Source organism: Apaloderma vittatum, unplaced genomic scaffold (genome assembly GCF_000703405.1).
Source record: "Apaloderma vittatum isolate BGI_N311 unplaced genomic scaffold, ASM70340v1 scaffold18821, whole genome shotgun sequence".
Lineage (NCBI taxonomy): Eukaryota > Metazoa > Chordata > Aves > Trogoniformes > Trogonidae > Apaloderma > Apaloderma vittatum.
In genome coordinates, this window is record NW_009699854.1 from 1 (window position 1) to 21,656 (window position 21,656).

The following is a 21,656-nucleotide window of genomic DNA, read 5'->3' on the forward strand; positions in this document are numbered from 1 at the left end:
GGACTGGGTTTTAGCTAAACCCAGGACAGAATGGAAAACCTGAGAATCACAATATATTTCTGTATGTGGTAACCAAGTATCATGTAACTTTAGGAAGAGTGATTTCTTTTTTCTATAAACCCTTGCTGAACCAAGGCTATTCAGTGTAATCCCAGCGAGCTAAAGCTACTCCATTTTAACACCGTTTCCGTTACTGGTCTTCTGATAAGACTGGCTGTGTGTGTTTCAATTAAAATGAGTTTGTGATAGCTTCTTTTTTTATATTTCATGGATATCCACCCAAAACAAAATCTGATTTTCCTTCCACACTGGAGGTCTACAGACAGCTTTTGCATGGTAGCAGCTTTTGGCTACTGTAGAATTCTTACTACATCTGATTTCAGGACTAAAGCCAAGAGACTTCATCCTGCTGTTAGTCTTTGCCTGAAAATAAAAAGTTCCTTTTTCCTGCTTTACCAGTATAGCATTATCTTCCTCAAATGGATTGCCTGTTTTCTTGAGGAAGTCCAGGTGTATTTTTCACCACCAGCATTGAATTTCTGGCAACTTTTGCACCAGCTTTGAGTTCTTTCTTATAATCTTACCTCATAAAAATTACCGATACTTTGTTCAGTGAGTGAAACTTTAACTTGTGTGCTCTTCAAGTAATGGAGCGTTGCTTTGAGGCTGGTATCACAGTCTAGTGGTTTATATACCTCTCCATGGGCAGAGAGTTGCTTTCCCAAATGACACAAATGCAAGTAGGTGGATTTATTTGGTCTGGTACAGTGCCATTACCATGCTCTGGACCCAGAAATAAAATAACTGGATCCTTAGTGTCTCTCTCAACAGATCTTGTTTATGTATAATTTGACAGTGAAAATAAGGTGAGGACATACAGCAATTCTGAATTTAAAAAATTGTATTTAACATGATTGAAAATGGGTAAAAAGTAATGACCAGGGCTTTTTCTGCCTTTCTTTTGGTAGAGTTATCAGATAGTCCTCCTCCTGTCATGTTTCTCTTGGCATGTCAGGCTTTGGGGATACTATGAGCATCAGAATTTTCTCTCTAATTGGAACTCTAGATGTCAAGCTAGTAGTGGATCTGTCACCAGTTATATATTGAGTCTCTTTCTGTGCATTTTTGATTCTTTAAAATGTGAATTTACTTGTTAAAGGAAAATTTTTTCAGTGCCCTATGCATTGGCAGAACTAATATTACTTTTTAAGTATCTTGTAATCCCAAAAGTTCGTTGTGCAGTATTTTGTTAATATGGTTAAACTTGTTTTTAGTGTTTTAGTTAGTGTCCTTATCAAAGACGAAATGTTTGTTAGCATAGACTCATAGAATTGTTTGACGGATAATCGTTGAAGGATTGTGAAAGGCTTACATGCTGGGCGAAGTGCAAATGTGTTTACCTGATGCTGTTGGGATTAACTTTCCTTTGTTGAGAACATGGCTTGATATCAATAATTGATTTATAAGAACTCCTTCTTCCTATCCACCTACAGGCAGAAGCCAGACAGCCCTAAGGAAACAACAGTATTATTTATCATAACACAAATTGTATTTTCATGAAATAAGCTGGTGTTGTTTAATTGGCAGTTGATGTGACTAGAAGGAACAGCCAGTGGCATGTAATATAATGTCATTTATACAAATAGAGGCCAGTTAATTTCTCCTGTAGCGCAGGAATTTGTGCTGCTTGGTAGAATTGAAAAGTGACACACTGAAGATGGGCAAGAGGTGTCCTTCCCCTCCCAGAGCACCCTGCTGGCTGGGAGCACTCTGATGTCAGTGTAGCCACAGAACCAGCAGGACTTGGAAGCCTCTTAGGCCCACTGACAAAATGCTTAGCTGTTTTGAGAGCCTGCTAGATCTGCTGTGCCTAATGTGAAGATGTGAGCGTATGAGTATTTTGCGCAGCAAAGAGAAGTAGTAGAAGAACTTGTAAAAAAGTAGGAAAAACCCTTCGTCTGGTTCTAAAACTCTAGGCACCCATTGTCATAATGAAAAAGTTTCTTGTAAGACACCTTTGCTAGCAACGGTAGCACAGTATTTACATACAGAGTAGCCTCTCTAAGTATGAACTTTAAAAGTCACTGCTTTAATTAAAGTATGGCCATTCTGAACTGGTTCCAAGCTGTGTGACACAATTTGATTTTAGTTAGCTTTTCGTAACCAGCATGGTGCTAGAACAGGACTGCCTTTTTTGGTCTGTTAGATGTTACCTTTGACCAAATTGTAATATACGTTTGACATTAAAACCAAAGTTACTAACTGTAAAAGAGAATAACCCGCGTGTGCTTTTTTTTCTCCCCAGACACCTGAGGAGCTAGAAGATGTATCTGACCTTGAAGATGACCATGATGCACGTAGTCGTACCAGTATTCAGACTGAAGGCAAAACTGACAGGGTATGTATTACACCAGTTTATTGAAAAAGCAATATAATGAGAGGAAAAAATGCTGTTGTGTTACTGTTCCTATGAAGCCACTTAAAGTCCTGCAGTGAATTACTAAAATCTTGTTCAACTCTTAATAGATTTCTGAGAATGTGCAGAGGGCATAAAACTGATGGGTACTACCTGAAATTAAGTTGTAATCCAAATTGTGTAATTAAGTTGTAAGTACTTGGTGAAAATATGAATTATACAGGAAAAAACCTTACGCTTCCTGAATGAATTTCTAACAGGTTACAGTTTCATAAATGTGACTTATTCTAATAGAAGCTAGGTTAAGAAGGAATTTTTTTGTATTTGGGTTTTACTGAAGCCTGCCAGACGTATTAACCAAAAATCCCCTCTGCATAGGAGAAAGTTGCCGTGCACAGAGAAGCAAGGGCTATAGCTGGAGTGCTGCCCGTACTTAAAACAGTGAGAAAAAGAACAACGGTTTGAAAGATCATCTCATACAGCCTTAATATTTAGTAAACATAATTGGCAATTAAATTGAAAAGGGCAGCTAGTGTATTTTAAATTACTCTTTGTAAATGTCGACGCATTTTCCTCACATTACAGGCTAAAATTCCCATTGTAGTTTAAAAAGACAAGGTTTTCCTGCAATACAGTATCCAGTGCGTTTGTCTGGAACAGGTACGGATGATGGGCTTGCATATTTTCCTAAGCATCCTATAATAAATGATCCCACAATCTCAGCTTTTCTCTCACTGGGAAAACAGAAGTGTAGTAGTTTGTAGATGTTTGCTGTCAAAAAGTAGTTACAGAAAATGTGTTAAAGCTTTAAAAAGTCCCATGTTCACACAAGGTCTTGCACGTCTCAGATGAACTTTAAAAGGAATGATTTTTGACAAGAAAACCATAAGTATTGCATACTTCAAGTGACTACCCAAAGGAAGAAGGGACTGCTGAAGGCTGTCATAGGTGGGACGACGGCTGTCCAGACACAGCGGTGCGGGTGATTGCCTTCTTGAGGGATCACTGGGAAATGCTTTTCCTCATACTGCTCACACAATACAGCAGCTGCGCTGTCAATGAACTCCATGGGGAGGTGGAAGAGACCGTTATTTATAGGAAAAATATGCTTAATGCATCTGAACAAACAGTGTTTTATCAATGCAGGGTGCACATTTCTATTTTTCTTCTATTTCTCCACAAAAATAATACAGTTGCTCTAAATGTTTTTTTCTTTAGGGGCATCTAGATAGCATTCATGGCTTAGAGCCTGATCCTGTATTTTTACTTGGGAATAGTTTTCCTAGATTTACGAATATGCTATCAGGACCACAAATGGCACATTACCCCCCAAATTAATAGAAAATTACAGCTTTGACTAAATTAGATACATACCCTCTGAGCTTAAATCAATATATTGACAGAAACTTCCATGTACATTTGTTTTTTAAACAAATGTTTGAACAAATCTATTTGCTGCTGCAGCAAATGTGAACAATGATTTAAGGCCTCTTTGTTTCGACTGCTATTTGATATTGATATTTGAAGATTTATACCTAGAACCTATTTAGCAGTATGAACAATCTGTATAGGGAAGATAGCTTTTAAAGTTTAGACAGGGATTGTCTTTTGTGTTCTGCAGCGGATTTCTGTGCTGTTGTGAGGCTCTTGCGCGTGCAGTGGCAGCGCTAGGAATCACTGTGTTCCAGAAGTGGCAAGGCACAGTGCCAGAGTAACCTTTTGTCCTCCTCAAGCCTTGGATATTTTAAGTGTAGTAATTCTATTTTTTTTTATATACATAACTGTTTCTATACTCATTCTACATAACATCAGACTTGATTCCTCTTGATTTGTCAAGAATGTTGCATTTTCTCCTATGTCACGATCTCTCACTACTCCAGCAGTGAGGTAGTGCCTGTGGAAGCTCAACTTTAGTTGTTAGCACAACACAGAAAGCATGTAAAACCACATTGCTATGCCACTTGTAACAACAGCTAGATCTTAACTAGCAAATCTAATTTTTCTTATGTAGGAAAAATTCATTAATTATAACTTTTTCTGAACTTGTCTCTGTGTAGAGAGAGCGTAGGTTATTGGTGACATAGCAGGACAGGTATTTGACCTTGTATTGATGTTCCTGACTCTGAGTATACTGGGTAGTCGTGGAAATGTTACTTGATTGATCTTTCCCTCAGGTAATTGCATATCTCGAAGGTGAATGTGCTTATGGCACCATCCCACGTGGGGGCCACAGGTTAACTTGGGCAGAGTGCTGTGAGATTACTCTGTAATTAAACTGGATAGCAGTACTCATTATTATTTCTAGGGTAGTTTTGTTATCCTTGAAGAAGATCCTTAGGGCCAAATCCTTGGCTATCATAAAAACAGATAACTGCTTGTGGATCTTAGGACTAACACCATTTTTCTCAGCTGAAAGAGCTTCCTCCTGTTGTTGTGTCTAATTTGTATAGTTACTCTGCAAGTTTATCACACAGTAATTTTGCCTGAGGAAATTTATGCCATCATGATCAATGTAATTCCAGTGAGGTAGTTAGTGGCTTATTATTGTCTGATTTTGTGTTGAAGAGAAGGTCAAGTAAGAAATTGTCTGATTAATTTTCAGACTTAGAAGACTGTGTACATTCTGATGATAGGAGAAAAATTTAAGTGTTTTAAGTTACTAAATTAGTGAAGGGAACAGCTTAGCTTAATTTCATAGTTATTGCTACAGGAAGGATGTTCATTATGAAGGAGAGGCAGTGTTTTAACTCGTTACGTAATCCACTTCAAGATGACAAGAGCAGAAATGCTTCCAGGCAATCACCCACCCACATTTTTTTCCTCAGAGTTCTGCAAACAGTTTTGTGAATACAGACAAAAAGTCTGGGAGCTTGTTTTATACAGATTTGTTGCATGCTGTGTTTGTGCAACAGTTGAGGGCTGTAGTGTGTATTTCTGTGAATGAGAAAATCCAGGCTGAATTATTTTACTGTTCTATTTGAGTTACATTGTTAATGTATGTCTAAAAATATGCTTAGCCTTGAAAAAATGGCCTTATAAGCATCTTCCCAAACTCTGAGTGTAACTAGATATAAAAGCAAACACCAAGAACACCTATGGATACTTGCATTAAAAAATATGCTTAGAAGGGAAGTTCATCTACAATCAAATGAATTATCTGTACTTATTGAAGTAACAAATACTTCCCGTCTAAGTTCTTCTGTTAATATAAATGTTGGCCCTACATTAAGGGGAAGCATGTGCTGTTTTGTTAATAAAAAAGCCAAGTTAAAAATTAACATACAAAATATTTTAATCGAAGCCACATACAAGCTTGAAAAACTGATAAGGATTCAAACATAATGCTAATAAATAATTTTCAGTAGGTTCTGTGAATAGTAATTTTGACACTTAATACATAGCTGAAGATTCCCTGTCAGGAGTCATGATCTGTTGACAGCATTTAATTTCCTTAAGGTACCCCAATTTCAGTAAAGGGAAGAGATGAAGTTAATGGAGGACTCAAGGTTGTAGCAGTAGAACATTGTATACTGTTCCAAAGCAGGACTAGAAAGAACTCCCAGAAGTAGGCTAATCTGACCGTTTGTTTCAGACTAGAATAAATAATACTTCCTCCTGACCAGTACATATGTGAGAGCAATTGCATTGCTGTCTCTCTTCAGCTTATTATTGGAATTAATTCTTTATTGGAAAGGTGGGTTTGTTTGGTTGTTTTTTTTAATACCTCATATATTGCAATGAAACATGTTCTTGATAAGTATTCTGTGAGCAGTTTTCTAACCAGTATCACATCCACCCAGTGGCACTTACATCCAGGTCATATTTCCCAAGGTTATTTATGAGGATGACATGAGAACCAGTGACAAAACCATTGTGAAAGCCAGATTTATGACGTGTTGCTTCTCCGTCTGTAGGCCTGGGACAAAGAGAAATTAGATTAGTATGACACAATTGCCTCATCTAGGTCAACCTTTTTAGCGAAGGCTGATGCTAAAATGGCATTAAAGAGTTTGTTCTATTATCTCTCAATAAGTTTTCCTTTTTATCCAATCATACTGTACGAAAAAATATACAGGAACTGTCATGGCAGCACAAATGAGGCACTCTCTCTGCACTTGTTCTCAAAGACTGGAGGAGTTTGGCAGGCGTGTGACAGTTCATAGAATTGGGAGAAGCCAACTGGTGACAGCAGGTGGTAAACTTGGCAGAAGGAATTCAGGTTTTGCCACGTGTCAGTATCGCACCCAACCCCGGCCATCTGCAGGGAACATCCTGCCTATTCACTTTGCCATGAGGTGCACAATATCTGCTGTTCTCTCTTTCACCTCATTATCCAAACTTGAATATTATTTGCTCAGGACATTTTGTAAAAGGTTTTACTCATTTTATAGAATCCATTTTGACTCTATTCTGTATTCAAGAAATGTACCTGCATACTGGCACTGCAAACACGTCTGTACAGCGGTGTCTGTGAGCTGGCTTGAGCTCGCCTTCCTGGTGAAACAGGCTCAGCTGACAAAACAAAGTTTGTGCAAGAATAAAAGATTAAAGGTCACAACCGAAACTGTTCTAAAACAGTTTGATTGAAATACAATTGCTGTCCTTTGAGGGATTTTGTTCATTTCCACCAAATGTTCAGGCAGCTGCCACAGGGAAGCAGGACCATGGGTGAGATGGTGGCTTGTGTCTGCGCAGTCTGTGGTGGAATGAAGAGCTTAGCTCCCAGGTAAGGCAAAGCAGGGACATGAATCAGGTGGATTTGGATGTGTGCCATTGGAACTACAGTATGTAAAGAGCATGTTGTGTTCTTGTGTGTAAAAGGTCTGAAATTACATGTGCTCCATCAGGAGAGTGGGATTTGTTTTCTTTGAAACCTGCAAAACTTAAGAGAAACAAGAATTTTCCTCTCTTCTTCTCTATAGTTACATCTCATGCTGCAACTTACAAAGCAGGAGTTGTTAAATGGGGTTCTTCCCTTGGAAGAGGGTATCTGCCTTGTCTCTGTCGCAGACAGAAGGAGTTTATTTTTGATGACATAAACAATCGAATGTATTGTGCTTCTTTCTGCTGTGTTTCTTTTCTTCCTGCCTCCCTGTAAGTGGCAGGGATGGTGATGGTGTAGTGATTTGTGGAAGGGAATCAGAAAAGAATAAAACTGCACATCAGTCCAAGACTTGGAGAGAAGAATCCTAAGTTTTATATGAAGGTCAATTCCTTAGAGGGCAGCCAGGGACAAAGGTGAGGGCAGAAGGCCAGTTCTTTGGCTTAGGATCTCATTGATGGTAACACATCGAGGAGAGGAGAGGCAAAATCTTCACCATGTAGTTACCTTCTATGTGTCCTCTGTTTTTACCCTTATATGGACAATTTGTTCTGACCTTAAAATTTAAGTATATGTGATAATGAATTGTCTGAAACTTGGAAGGGGCTGAAATGAAAAGAAACCCCAGTCTCCTTTGGGAAGTTGCAAAGGGGGCAATGCAAATTACCCATGTGTTGGAGACTCGCAGCAATCAGATAAGTAGCCTTCTGAAGAGGTAATTCAAGGAAATTAAAGAAAAAAATCAACACTTTTTTTTTTTTTAATAGAAGAAAGCAAAATAGCAAAGAGGTAACTTCTTTCACCTAGCATTAACTCTGGTACCTGAGACTGTAATACAAAAATATTTGTCTTGGAAGTAATGAAAACATCATTTTCTCCTGGTGGACAAAATGAACCTGCACTTGTGTAATGGCATTCGTTCCATTTAGATTTTTATTTCACATTTACTGTTATGTTGTCTATTTTGATCCAAATCATATCTGCACTTCAAAGGCCATGTATGCAATTATTTTATTTTGTTGTTGTACATGGTTCTAAATCAGTATGAGGAAAATGAAAGAAAAGTCAAGGTCAGAACTGTAGTTTCTTTTGCCCTTTTGTTCTAGTGGATAATGTGTCTGCTTCCACCTGAGCTCATTATTGTTGGCATATAGCAGGATGCTGCGTGCCACAGTTCCCTCATTAAAATGTCATCTTTCTTGTGGTTTTCAGATCTGGGTCTGTGTGCTTGAACTCAAAGCACTACCGAAGCTGGGTGCTAGCAAATACAATAAGCATCCTCCAGTGACTGATTACATATTAGGTTATAAAAAGGGACGCCTCAGTTCTCTTGACTCTGTAGCCCAACTCTTACTTTTGCCCATTTGATACCTTTCCCAGTAAGCTAATACTTAGAAGCTGCGAGGAAAATATTTCTTGGCCTTCTCTGGTCTGGTTTATGTTGGTTGGTTTTTTTTTTTAATTTTTTCTTAATGGAACAGAACAAGTATTCACTAAAATAGTTACACTTTTGAATTCTGTGACTGTGATTATAACATAGGTATATTTCAGGAGACCTGTAATTTCCAGTAATTCACGTAAATGGGAAAATTAGGCTTTGTGACAGAGTGATTCCAGCATAAATAAAATCTCTGAAATGGCATGCCTTGAAAAACATACATATTGCACATTAAACTGCTTACTCATAATACTAATGATAAGTAATTCAGCCACTGCCTTAACTTTCCATTGAATGGATGTAGATAATGAGGCACAAAATACTTACCAACTGCAGCATAATTAAGTGTATTGATAGTTACAGTATGTAACTGAATTCCTGGGGCACCTCACAGAGCAGGTGCCAGCTAAAACCCACCGTGGTAGCGGAGCCAGCACGGCTGAGAGGGCAAGAGGTCTCCTCGCTTCCTGTGGCAGGATTACGAAAGGGCAGGACTGCCCTGTGACCACGTTGTGTCCTAGCCCTTGTGTGCTTCCTTGCCTGCTTCTGGCACAGGGAATGTACCTGACCCTTGGCTGGAGCAGGATCATGATCTTGCTTGTGAGGGAGACTAGGAAATATTTGTCTCACTATGCTGCATTTTCAGAAGTTGTTTCCCTTTTAGCATATCAAATACTTATTTAATGCTTCAGTGCATTCAGTATAGATGGGAAGTTCAGATTTCATACTCTGAAGCTGCAGAGAACACATTTCTAGCTGAAATGTTTTTAGCTTGTGTAATGTTTGTCAGAGCTGGAGCTGCAGCCCAGTAGAGGGGCTGTGTCCTGGCTGAGCCCAGTTTGGTTCTGGCTTATGGTGTTGGGTGTTCTCCTGTTGGCATTCAAGGTACTTTTTTGGTAACCTTATTCGCATACTATTTTCTAAAGTGTTAATCTATTGATTTGTAGTCTTCAAAGACAGAAGATGCATATTTGAAAAATTAAGTCTGCCTGAGTTCTTAAAATGATATTGTAGAACCTTCTCAGGAGGGAGGACAAGAATACCTGCAAGTTTCAGGATAATTAAACCTTTTAATTTTTTCTTTCCTGCCAGAAAGAATATTGCATTTTAGAACTTGAATACGTATCACACTTAAAAACATTTGGACTCCTTCATCCCTAAGAAAAAGGAAAATCTATCAGTCATATTTCATATTTTTCATTCTTTTTGGAAGAATGTATTCTTCTTTCACTATGTTAATATTAATGATTTCATGGACACCACTGTCCCTGTTATACTTGAGGTACTTTAATTGGCCCATCCCAATGAGAGCATGCAGATTCTGAAATTCAGAAATGCTCAGGTTGGAACATTTGGCTCAGGCCACAATATGTTTGAACTATGTATTTAATAATATCCAGTGATTTTGTTTAAAACCAGAAAAACTGGCACAGATGTTTTGTAAATCAAATTATTTTATGTTTCAGGCCAAGATGACTCAACTGCCAGAGGCTGAAAAGGAAAAGATAGCTGAGCAAGTGGCTGACTTCAAAAAAGTCAAGAGTAAACTTGATGCAGAAATTGAAATATGGGACGATACCAGCAATGACATCATTGTCTTGGCCAAGAGGATGTGTGTGATTATGATGGAGATGACTGACTTCACAAGGTAATTATGCAAAGAAAGGGTCTTCAGTACCTATAAACACTGGAGGCCATTGACATATTGTTGTGGCAGGCAGTACCGAGGTTTTGTCACCAGGTGACAATACCTGTACAAAACCGAGCGACAGACCTAATGTAGGTGGTAGCTTTGCCACACCAGCTAGTTGTGTCAGAATGCTGGAAGAGAGGTTTGAGGGTTTGAACTATGCTCGTTCTTCATTATTTTTTTTCCTTTGTCCTCTCATTCATTTGGTTGGTTGCAGTTTTTGCTGCTGTGTCTAAGGAGATTCTAAAGATGTGCCAGAGGAGACCAGGTCTGTCACATCTGACTGTCTTCTGCTGCTCAACTGCCTCACCGTGTGTCCTCATGGCATGTGGTCTGTGGGGTCAGGACATACAGGGCCTGGCTGAGGTCTCTGTGACCATCCCTTGTAGTTTTACGTGGAATGAACAGCAAATGAAGCATCACTAGGCTTTTACCCCTGCCCGTTTTGTGGGCTTGTTTGGATTCTAAATGGGGTCATGTGAACACTTAAAAAAAGAAAAAAATGAAACTGCAGCCCTTGGCAAACTGTTCAGAAAATGTCTCATATTTGCTTTTAATATTTGACATTTGTTTCTAAAATGGCATCATGATCAGTGATCAGTGTTAATATTAGAAAACTAGTAAAAATAGTGAGACGAATTAACACGACTTGGAAAAATAAATTAGCTCCTTAAGGTTCTACCTTAAGAACAACTTCTAGTAGAGTTAATTATATAAAGATGTTCTTCAAGATAAATTTATTTTGGAGCAAGTACAGTTTAGTTGTATGTGCGTATTTGCATATGCTTCATCATACATGCTTTGATAAACAAAACCACCAGGATTTACTTTTTACAACACAGCAGATTAAGCAGATAAATTTCATGGTTAAAATGAGGAGGAGAACTGCATTAGCTGGAGTAGTGGAAATGCTATTTAAGATTTTGCAGGACTTGCAGGGTACTGATTGTCCTGCCAGCACTACATGCAGTTGCCTCAGGCAGTTGTTACCCTCAAGTGGAAACATGGTCTCTCAGATTTGGGATGAGTGTTTGAGATATGTCAAGTTAAATTGTGTTCTGTAACACAGAATCAGCTGATATTGCTCATTCTTCCTGAATGCCACAAAGCTGCTAAAATCTGTACAAGTGAGTGAGGATTTTGAAGGCAAAAATCCTTTATCTGTCCTCCTGCCCATCTCAAAACAGCCGGAGTCTGAATTTCATGCATGGTACGACTACATCTTTATTAATGATATTTATATAGAATATGATAGTTTGTATCATATATGTGGATGCTTTTTATAGTAAAAATAGTTTCTGCTGATTCCTAACAACAAATACCAGCAGAGAGTCAATCAGAAATGGCAATCACTACTCACGTGGCCTCCACATAATTCTAAAAGGTAAGTGCTACATATTCATCCTTTAACAGGAAAACAAAAATCCACAAATATATTAGTTATTTTATACACCCATATATTTCAAAGGCAAACCGCCTTGTGGAATGAAGTCTTGGAACCAGAAAAGAAATAAAAAAGTATCATTAAATAGATTTTAGTTTTATCAGTCCTTGAGAAATCAGGTAAGTAACAATTGTTGCTACTGCACTATTTTTCTGCAAGATGTCAATGAATTCCTTGCGTTTTTAGCAAACTTAAAAATTGTCTAGTGTTTATTTCAGGGTACCTAGCGCAACCCTTAGAATGTAAGTTAAGGCAAAAAAGTGGAACAGATAAATAGATGCTGATTGGTTGGGCAAGCAGATTAAGGAGGAACTAGTGTTCATTTTTCACATATGTAGCCAAGAACACTTAAGAGACATACTCAAATATAACAATTCACAAATAAGGCAGATAAGCTGATCTCTCTGTCGATCAGTATAAATCCATCCAGGACTAAAAATAAATCATCTCCTAAGTCACAGCCCACATCACAGCACATAGTCCTTGCCATTAAAACAGGATTGCATCTCCTGTACCTTTCACCTCTAGGGGCTGCTGCACTCAGAGGACAAGATGAGGCAAAACACTTCTCCTAGTTTCTTTTTTTAAATGTAGACCTATTTTTATGGAATTTATTTGCTCTGTTTTGCACATACTATATATTTTTATCTGTAACACCATATGTTGAGGTTCCTCCTGAACTAACAGAATTCAGAAGCTTAAACCTTTGGAGGGTTTCTGATAAATAAAGACTGGAAACTTTTGCATTTATCAGTTCCTTCACTGCAAGTGTAGGCACATCAGTGAATTATCACCAGAAATTTGATGTAAAATATTAGTTAGTTTTTTTCGTGTAAATTTAAAGCTCATTCAACTAGAAGTTGTGCCTACTTCTACAGGAGATCACTCACATGCAGGGTATGATGTACACCCACATTTCTCTTGACTATTTATTGTCTGAGGGTGAAAAGAACCCCAGATTTATGGCAGTTACTGCACTGTTGACCTGGCTGGTGTTTGTGAAATAGAAAATGGGAGCAATTGTCAAGGCAGAGGTTGCGAACTGGCTAATGCAGACAGTACCCCATGTGAGTACATACACATGAGTAGTAACTGTTTAAAAAAAAGAAGGCAAATAGTAGTTGCAGATAGTGAAATAGAAAGTAAACAGATCACTGGAATGTTCTTTCAGAAAGCAAAAATGAGCTTTTGCTGCTGTGTAGGCTTTGCAGTGCTGGTCACCACAGTTTACAGGTACTCTTCAGAGGTTTCCTCTCTAAATTGTGTGCCTGACCTTGGTCGTTGCTGTATCAGAGGTATGTTTTAGGGTGGGGAGAGGAAGTATGGAAGTATGGTTAGAATTTTCTGTTCAGTGTATGACTTCAGTCTTTCCTGAAGGATTATTGTACTATTTTTTTCTGGTCGTTCCTGAACACAGGTTACAAACCAATTGTTTGACAGCATGGTAGCACTTGCTATAGTCACTCTTCTCTGTGCAGATTAAGCTATGGTTATTTAAGAGAGATCTGGCCTTCATCTTCATAAAATCAATTCACCGGTATTGTTTCTCTTTCCCCTGTTGACCCCACTAAATGCCGAGCTTGCTTCTGTCCGAGTCATCAATCCAAAGGAAACCTTTGGTTTCTTTATGGGCAAAAGTCAAGCTAGGATGGAGTTGCTATCTAATGAAATATAATTGTTCCCAGAAGATGCATGGCTACAAAAGCCTTACTGTATTTTCTGTATAATTTATTTTGTGTCCTTCTAGTTCAGTTTTGTTTTCCGAATATGCATACTTCTGAGAAACTACTCAGAAACACTCACCTTGGGAGCATGCCTAACAACAGGAACAGTGCCGAACTGCTGAGCTTTCTGCTAAAAATATGTCTGGAGTCTGTTTCAACCTTTTTTAATTAAACCAGGATCTTTTGGGGTTCATACAGCCTGCCAGAGATTTTCACACTTTCTTCTTCAACACTATGCACCATGTTTTGAGACATATTTTTTTATTCAGTGCCTTTGGCAGTGGCTGCTTTGGTGCTCCTGGGGATTAAAACTCTTTCACCTTAAAATGGCAATGGTAGTGGCATTCAGCTTCTCAGTGTGCTGCAGACCTAGTGTTTGTAAAGGTTAGCGCAAATAGTTCTGCTTCTCCACCCTACGATAGTCTTGACACTCTTGAGGCATAATAATAAATACATAAAATAGGACCAAAACTGTAAAGGAGGAGGAGAGAGAGGGTTTGGGAGCACACCTGGTCTCACAGGCCTCCCGCTGGGAGGGCGGGGTGTTTGGAGACAGATCACGCGCAGCTGGTGAGTGCTGCGTCAGAGAGAGGATGCGGGGGAATGGAGGTTCCGCTTTTTACCACATCAGGATGACTTGGTCACTGATTCTCTCGCTGTCCTGAGGTGGGTGTGTCTCTTTTCCTAGAGCCAAAGGTAAACTGTTTAAGCTAGGATTAAATTTAAGAAGCTAGCTGGCTGTTCACACTAACACCTTTGAGTTTGTATTTACCGTTAAGCAGTGGTTTATTTACAGAGGTTTGTTGATTGTTTTGAGCATCCTGTTTGGGTTTTTTTTAATCTTTTTTTTTTTAGCTGACCATGCTAAGGAAGCCTTTGTTTTGAGTTGCATGGAGCCTTAATCTTTATTTAAAGAGATGAAAAGCTTGGAGATTTGTGCAGCCTTTGAGCTTTAGAAATAAAACAAGCTAAAGATAATCTGAGCAGCATGCTTTTTGGCCAGTCTTGTGATTTTTGAGATCTGGTTGAGGGTTGGGTTTTTCTTTTTTTTTTTAATCACTGTGATTGAAGATCTAGTAAAGGAGCTCTCTGTCAGTGCAGCAGAGCACCCTGTGCAGGCCGTAGTTGGGGCAGCTGGGTTCTGCACAGTCAGTGAAACACCCAGGCGTGCCTCGGCTGGAGCAGCCGTGTAGGAGCAGGGGTCGGCAGAAGAACGTCTTGGGAAGTCCATCGCAATCCAGCTGCAGGTGCTGGTGTGAGGACCCTTGCGATAGGGAGTGCAGTGGGAGCAGCTGTCCTGTTTTCGAGATGATGTCCTGCAAGAGCATCACCCTGCACCAGGCAAGCGCCCGTAACTCAGTTCCAGCACTCCGTTTATGAGGGTCCGTGCAGTACTGTAAAATTACAGAAGGTAAGGTCTGCTGTTACGGTTATTTTTTTTTAATGACACATTGAACTAGAAATAAATACTCAAAAAGTCATAAAACAACAAATTCAGGTTTGCCTTCAGAGTCTTAACCTCTGCTTTTGGGACTCACCGAGTTTTAATTGCTGTAGCAGGCCTCGCTACAAGGCACGTTCTGAAACTGTCAGCAAATACACATGGCTGGAGTCTTTTAAAGAAACAAAGACTAACAGAAAACAGATGCAACATGTGATTTTTTCAGAACAATTCCTTCCTCTCTTTGGAAAACTGAAAAGATAAACTTTGAAGAACAAAGTGGATGTTTCTTTCATTTTTTTTTAAAGGTTACAGGTTTGCAAGAGGATTTCATACAACAGTATTGACTTACCATAGTGACGTTGCTCTATGCTTGCATTCATATTTTATTTAATTAATAACCCTTCAATGGCTTTTTTTTTCTGCTTCCAGGCAGTTAAGACTTTTCTAGACCATGCTGTAACTCCTGTTGAAAATTCAGCACATGGTCCCCAAGCATGGGAAGCAGATGGGTCGCTCTGTGGTGGGTGTCCTTAGAGATTCTGCTGACTCTGCCTTGGCCGCACTTGACCTCTGTGCTCCGAGGAGCTGCCACGCTCATATGTTTGGAATGTATTCCCCAGGGCCAAAACGTGCTCCTCCCGCTGTCATGGGAGAGCCCCAAGCACTTACGCAGAGAGGTCTCGACACCTACGGCAGCGTTGCCGGCTGCTGCGTCTGGCCTGTTTGTGGAGGACAAGCCTAGGCATCTCGTTCTGTGTTGCGCGATCCAGGTCACACTGCAAGGACCCCGTGCTTTTGTTAACACGTGTACATAAAATTTCAATGTTAATTGTTCATAACCAAATAGTTTCTACTTACAGAAAGGCTTGGATTTTTAAAATTACTGACGCATACACTCTGTGAGACTGCTGGATGGTTTCTTGTATTAGAGATCAGTTAAAGTCCCTGGGTAACTTCTGCTTGTGACAGGGGAAATAAGAGAAGGGAGACTTAGGAGGCAAATAACAGAAACTTTTGCTATAATCAACAAAACAGTAACTGTAGCTATGTAACACAGCAATGAAAACCAATAGACATCCAAATAAAGCCCATGGCTGCTAAGGTCTGCTGAGCTTCCTAGCAACTAAAAAAATCAAAATGTCCTTTGAAAAACTGGATTTGAAAGCAGAAAGAAACGGAGAAACATCGATGAGATAATGAGAGGAGAAGAGGTGAGAAATCACTGATGTTTGGTTTAGATACCAGGGGACTCAGTTGTGACTTGGTGGTTGTACCAAGAATGTTTATGTATGGACATGGTAAACACATCAGAGGGAGATTTGAGGAGAGATTTCTGGAGGCACAGGCAGCAGTGGCTAGGAAAGAGCTAATTGGGGGAACTAGTTTCTATGTCTGTAAATTGTTATCATCTCGGTAAGTACAGAAAATGCTTCATGGGTGGCATCAACTCTACCTGGATGTGTGCTATATTTTACAAACTACTGCTCCTGTTTCCATTTTGTCTCGATTTCAAATGAACTGCTACCAAATAAAGCAGTGTTTGTAAGTCTGCATACGCAAAGAGAGCTGAAATCCTAACGACTGCAAGATCTTTCCATGCTTAGGCTGGTGTACATGCATGACCTTCTTTTAGTCCTTGATGAAATGTATCATCAAAGTGCCTCGTTTATATCCTGCTGGGACCTGCTGCAAGAGGGTAGCTTCCTCTCTGGCCACTACAGGATTTTTTTGCATTCTTGTCTTTTTTTCTTCTGTTTTTTTGGATTTCTTTATTCATTTTTTTTTTCTTCACAAGACCAGTGTAAAAAAATCCCCTGATAAAGTAATTTGGTAATGACAGCTAACTTTGTGAAGCATTTTGAAGTTTTTTTAAAAAATAATATATTAAATACTATATATAAGAATATGTTGACCTAATCAGATGGTGGTTGGTTTGTTTATTGTGGTGGTTTTTTTTTTAATGTATACAGCCCCTGCAGCTGGTCTGAAGTGGGTACAAATTGGACATTTCATGAACACATTTTATCACAGCTTCAGTGGTCATGTGTTACTTCTTACGTTCTAGAAATATTCTCATGTAAGTGTTGAAGGATTTGGGTAGGGCAGTGTCCAAATAATAGCTATTTTTTCTTTTTTTGAAAAAAAAAAACACCACCAAACTTTTTTTACAACCAGATATCTAATAATGCGTTTCAGAGTGCTTAATGTACTTTGAACATATTTACTAGAAAATTCCTGAAAGGGAAAGGAACATAAACCTCATGTAACCATGGGAAAAACAAATGGCAACAGCTCCATATCCTCAGGATTTGGCAGGGGTTGTGCTTCCTGTGTGAAAAAAAGGGTGTGACAGCTTGGGTTCTGCTGCAGCCACCTGGTGCCAAACGACACAAATCTGTAGGACATGACAGTAAAACAGTTGGAGGAGGATTTAATGAGTGTTCCTTCCGTACGGATTACTTTTATTCAGCTGAGATTCTCTGTGCTTAATGTGCATGGATAGGATTTATTATCAATGTTAGAACAACATGGTAGGGTTCTTTCTTTTCCTTTAAAGGGGCAGAGGACCACTGAAGAACACATCTGATGTAATTAATGCAGCAAAAATGATTTCTGAATCAGGATCAAGGATGGATGTCCTTGCACGGCTGATTGCCAATCAGGTAGGCCAGTTATGCAGCAGTGTGTGGAGTCGTGTCCGGGGGTCCGGGTCTCTCTGTGTGAGTCTGTGTGTGCACACCTGTGTGTGGCATGTGTGTCCCTCTAGGGTTGTGTGGGTGTATCGGTATATATGTATCCGTATGACAGTGGGTGTTCTGTGGTGCTCTGTGGGTGTTTGTGTGTCTAAGTGTGTGAGAGTGCGTCTTTGTGGGTGTCTGGGTGTTTCCCTGTGTGCCTGTGGGTGTGAGTGGATAGCTGTTAGTGGGAGTGTTGGTTCGGGGGAGGTGTGTGTGTCTATGCGTAGGGGTGTGTGTGTCCATCCATGTCTGTCAGTGGATGTGTGTATCTGTATGTATCCAATTGTATCCATGTATCTGAATGTATCTGATCATGTCTGTGAGCATTCAGGTGTATCTGATCATATCTATCTCTACGTATTCTAGTGTATCCAGTTGTATCCAAATGTATCCCATTGTGTGAATCCAATCACATCCAGATCATGTCTGTGAGCATTCAGGTGTATCTGATCATATCTGTACGTAATCCTATCCTAGTGTATCCAGTTGTATCCAAATGTATCCCATTGTGTGAATCCAATCACATCCATGTGTATCTGCATGTATCCAATCATGTCTGTGTGAATCTGCATGTATCTGATCATATCCTTGAGCATCTGATTGTATCCAATGGTATCCATGTATATCTGAGTGTATTCCATTGTATCAAGACTGTATCCAATCATAGCTGATCATATGCCTGTGTACCCAATCCTGTCCGGTGTATCTGACCATATCCATGTGAATCCCTACACCTCCATGTGTATCTGATCGCATCGCATCTGTGTGTATCTGCGTGGATCCAATCATATCCATGTGAATTTGACTGTATCTATATCCAAATGTATTCCATCATATATCAGTGTTTATCTGATGTCTCTGAATATATCCAAATGTATCCATGTGTATCCAATCGTATCTGAATGTATCCAAGCATACCCCTGTGAATCTGAAAAAAATCTATGTGAATCTGTACAAATTTACTGTATCTGTATCCAAATGTATTCCATCATATCAGTGTTTATCTGATGTCTCTGAATATATCCAAATGTATCCATGTGTATCCAATCGTATCTGAATGTATCCAAGCATACCCCTGTGAATCTGAAAAAAATCTATGTGAATCTGTACAAATTTGTGTGTATCCAATTGTATCTGAACATATCCAAGGGTATCCAAACATCTTTGGTGAATGTCACCCTTGTGTCCAACCTTGTACTCACAGAAATGTTCTCTCATAGTCATGGGATCATTTAGGTGGGAAAAGACCTTTAAGACCAACTGTTAATTGTTCTTTTCTGTGTCCCCAGTGTCCAGACCAGCCCTGCAAACAGGATTTATTGGCTTACCTAGAACAGATCAAGCTGTACTCACATCAACTCAAAATCTGCAGTCAAGTTAAAGCAGAAATCCAGAGTTTAGGTGGAGAGCTCATCATGTCAGCTGTAAGTAAAAAAAAAAAAAAAAAGGGATCAATTGCTCATCAAAATGAATCTTGAATTTGGTTTACGTGGAGTTGTCCTGCATCTTGTGGTTTCTTCTCTGCACTGTTCTCTATCCCACCTGGGATAACCTAAGGCAGTGAACCACAAGCTTTGCACTTGGAAGTTTTTCTCTTTTCAATTCTCAAAACATAGCATTCCTCAGCATTATGCTGCCTTTTAAGGTAGTGATTCATTTACTCACAGCTAAGAGGTGTGCATGTGTGTGCCTCTACCTACAGCGAGCTCCTGGTTCAGAAGGGAGGGAGGAAGAACATTCTCCATCTCCACAGAAACAAAGAGAATGTGATTTTGATTCCTGAGTACATTTCTTTTCTACAGAAATAAAGACAATTCTACACTTCCTGCCCTTAGAAATCCTGGCTGCTGAGCCCAGGGGGTGACACGAGCAGTCGAAGACTTGGCCCAGTGCTGACACCAAGGAAGTCCCAGGTCACACTGTCACAGCTCTTCCCCCCTTGCAATGAGACCCTGTGGACACACTTCATGAATTCACGTTTCAGAAGCAAATCAGCAAACATGACGTATAAGAATATTTCTATGGGACCAGCACAGATTTCTGTGCAGCCCTGCAAGCCTGAGCACCAGAACATGAACCAAACTCACCCAGGGAAAACACAATGTTTAGTAAAGCAGTCTTATTTTTTAACTGGTCTTTATTGCTGAGCACACTGACATCAGCTTCCTGGGCTCATGTTTCTGTTTCTTATTACAGCTGGAGAGCGTCACTTCACTAATCCAGGCTTTTAACTGCTCTTTATTGCTGAGCACACTGACTAAAAAGCACATCAGCTTCCTGGGCTCATGTTTCTGTTTCTTATTACAGCTGGAGAGCGTCACTTCACTAATCCAGGCTGCCAAAAATTTAATGAATGCCGTGGTGCAGACAGTGAAGATGTCCTATATTGCATCCACAAAGATTATCAAGATCCAGAGTTCTACTGGCCCACGACACCCTGTTGTGATGTGGAGGATGAAGGCTCCAGAAAAGAAGCCCCTCATTAAAAGAGAGAAGCCAGAAGACATCTATGCAGCTGTCAGAAAGGGCTCTGCAAAGAAGAGAATCCATCCCGTTCAAGTCATGAGTGAATTTAGAGGCAGAGTAGTGTAATATTTTGCCACTTTTTGTGTCCCTGTCTTGAATTTCTGAAGATTTTTCATCTTTCCCCCCCACTTACTTAAGAGTTATGTATGTTATGGTTTTGCTTTTCTCTAAATCTGTAAGATAGCACTTGCTTAAATTACTTTAAAATGCTGCTGCACTAATTTGCAGAATGTGAACCAATACTGAACGTGGCCCATACTGAACTGCATAGATTTGATGAGATACAGCTTTTTACAAGTGGTGTTTATTGGGTTAGATCATTTACCGGCATCATGACACTGTGATCCCACCAGCTGGCCTGCCTGACACAAGCTCAGAGTCTGGGCCCTTCTATATAGATTGAAGTTTGAAAAAAGAGACGAGTTTTAACAACATGGATAGAATAACGCAATTAAAAAAAAAAAAAGCGCACCGACTGCAACATAGCAGTAATAATAGCTCTTTAAAAGCCTTTTGAAACACTAATATTCATCTGTGTTCTGCTTCCTACTCCAATCTGCGAGTCCTAATAAATCTGCTGATTCTCACATTTGGAAGTTCAGAAAAATCAGCTATTAACAAAAAAACAAAAACAAAAACAAACCCCCTTTTCTAATCACTGCACAAAAGAACAAATGTGAAACACATCATTATTCTGACATCAGTGCATGAAATACATATACACAGCTCTTGAATCTTAGGAATTACGAGATTTGTGCAAGGTAACTGTTGTGATGTAAATTACTTCTCTCATGACGGTACACTCTGAAGTGCCAGACTGTGCTGGTAAGCAAGTTGCTAAATGGCTGCGCCGTATCGCCAAGTATGGTGCTGTTAGTCCGTCATCACTGCTAGGCCTCTCGAAGTAGTTAGTGTACAAAGTTTTATAATCTGTTTGTACCTGTAATCCACCTGACTGAATTAATTTTTAAGAATCTAACTTGTCTTCCCTGTCACAGACTCCACTTGTTATTCACCATGTCTTGCTGGGCAATTAATTAAATAGCTCCTTTGGTATGTCTTTTGTATTTGCTAAGGTGAGAGGGCTCCCTCATATGCCAGAACTTTGTGACACATCACTGACTGCCATTAAGAGGTGGCTCCAGCCTATGGGCCACCGCTCCACGGCATTTAGTACCGCATTTCCACAGCAGTGCACCCACCTAGCACAACATGGGCAGCAAAACCATCAACCGCGTTTCTCTGTGTGGAGGCCACTCTGTTTCTAAGCTCAGGACAGTGGAGCACTATAATTTCTAGGTTGTTGGTTAACAAATCCAGTGAAAGCTACAGAGATCATGAATTAAAAATTTTACAGATCACTCTTCCACAACTTTACTATGTTAACAGACATGAAAGGAGACCTTTGGAAGCA

General features: G+C 39.6%; 1 protein-coding gene across 1 annotated transcript; it reads left to right on the forward strand.

Annotated features, from left to right (window-relative positions):
- Positions 1-2,305: 2,305 nt before the first annotated feature.
- LOC104280804 (catenin alpha-3-like) lies at positions 2,306-20,308 on the forward strand (the record flags this gene model as incomplete). The annotated part of the gene is made up of 6 exons (XM_009878573.1): positions 2,306-2,402; positions 4,108-4,127; positions 10,143-10,324; positions 17,536-17,641; positions 19,006-19,140; positions 20,024-20,308. Coding segments are annotated over 6 exons (825 nt in total), but the record flags the coding sequence as incomplete, so codon positions are not given.
- Between the last annotated feature and the right edge of the window lie 1,348 nt (positions 20,309-21,656).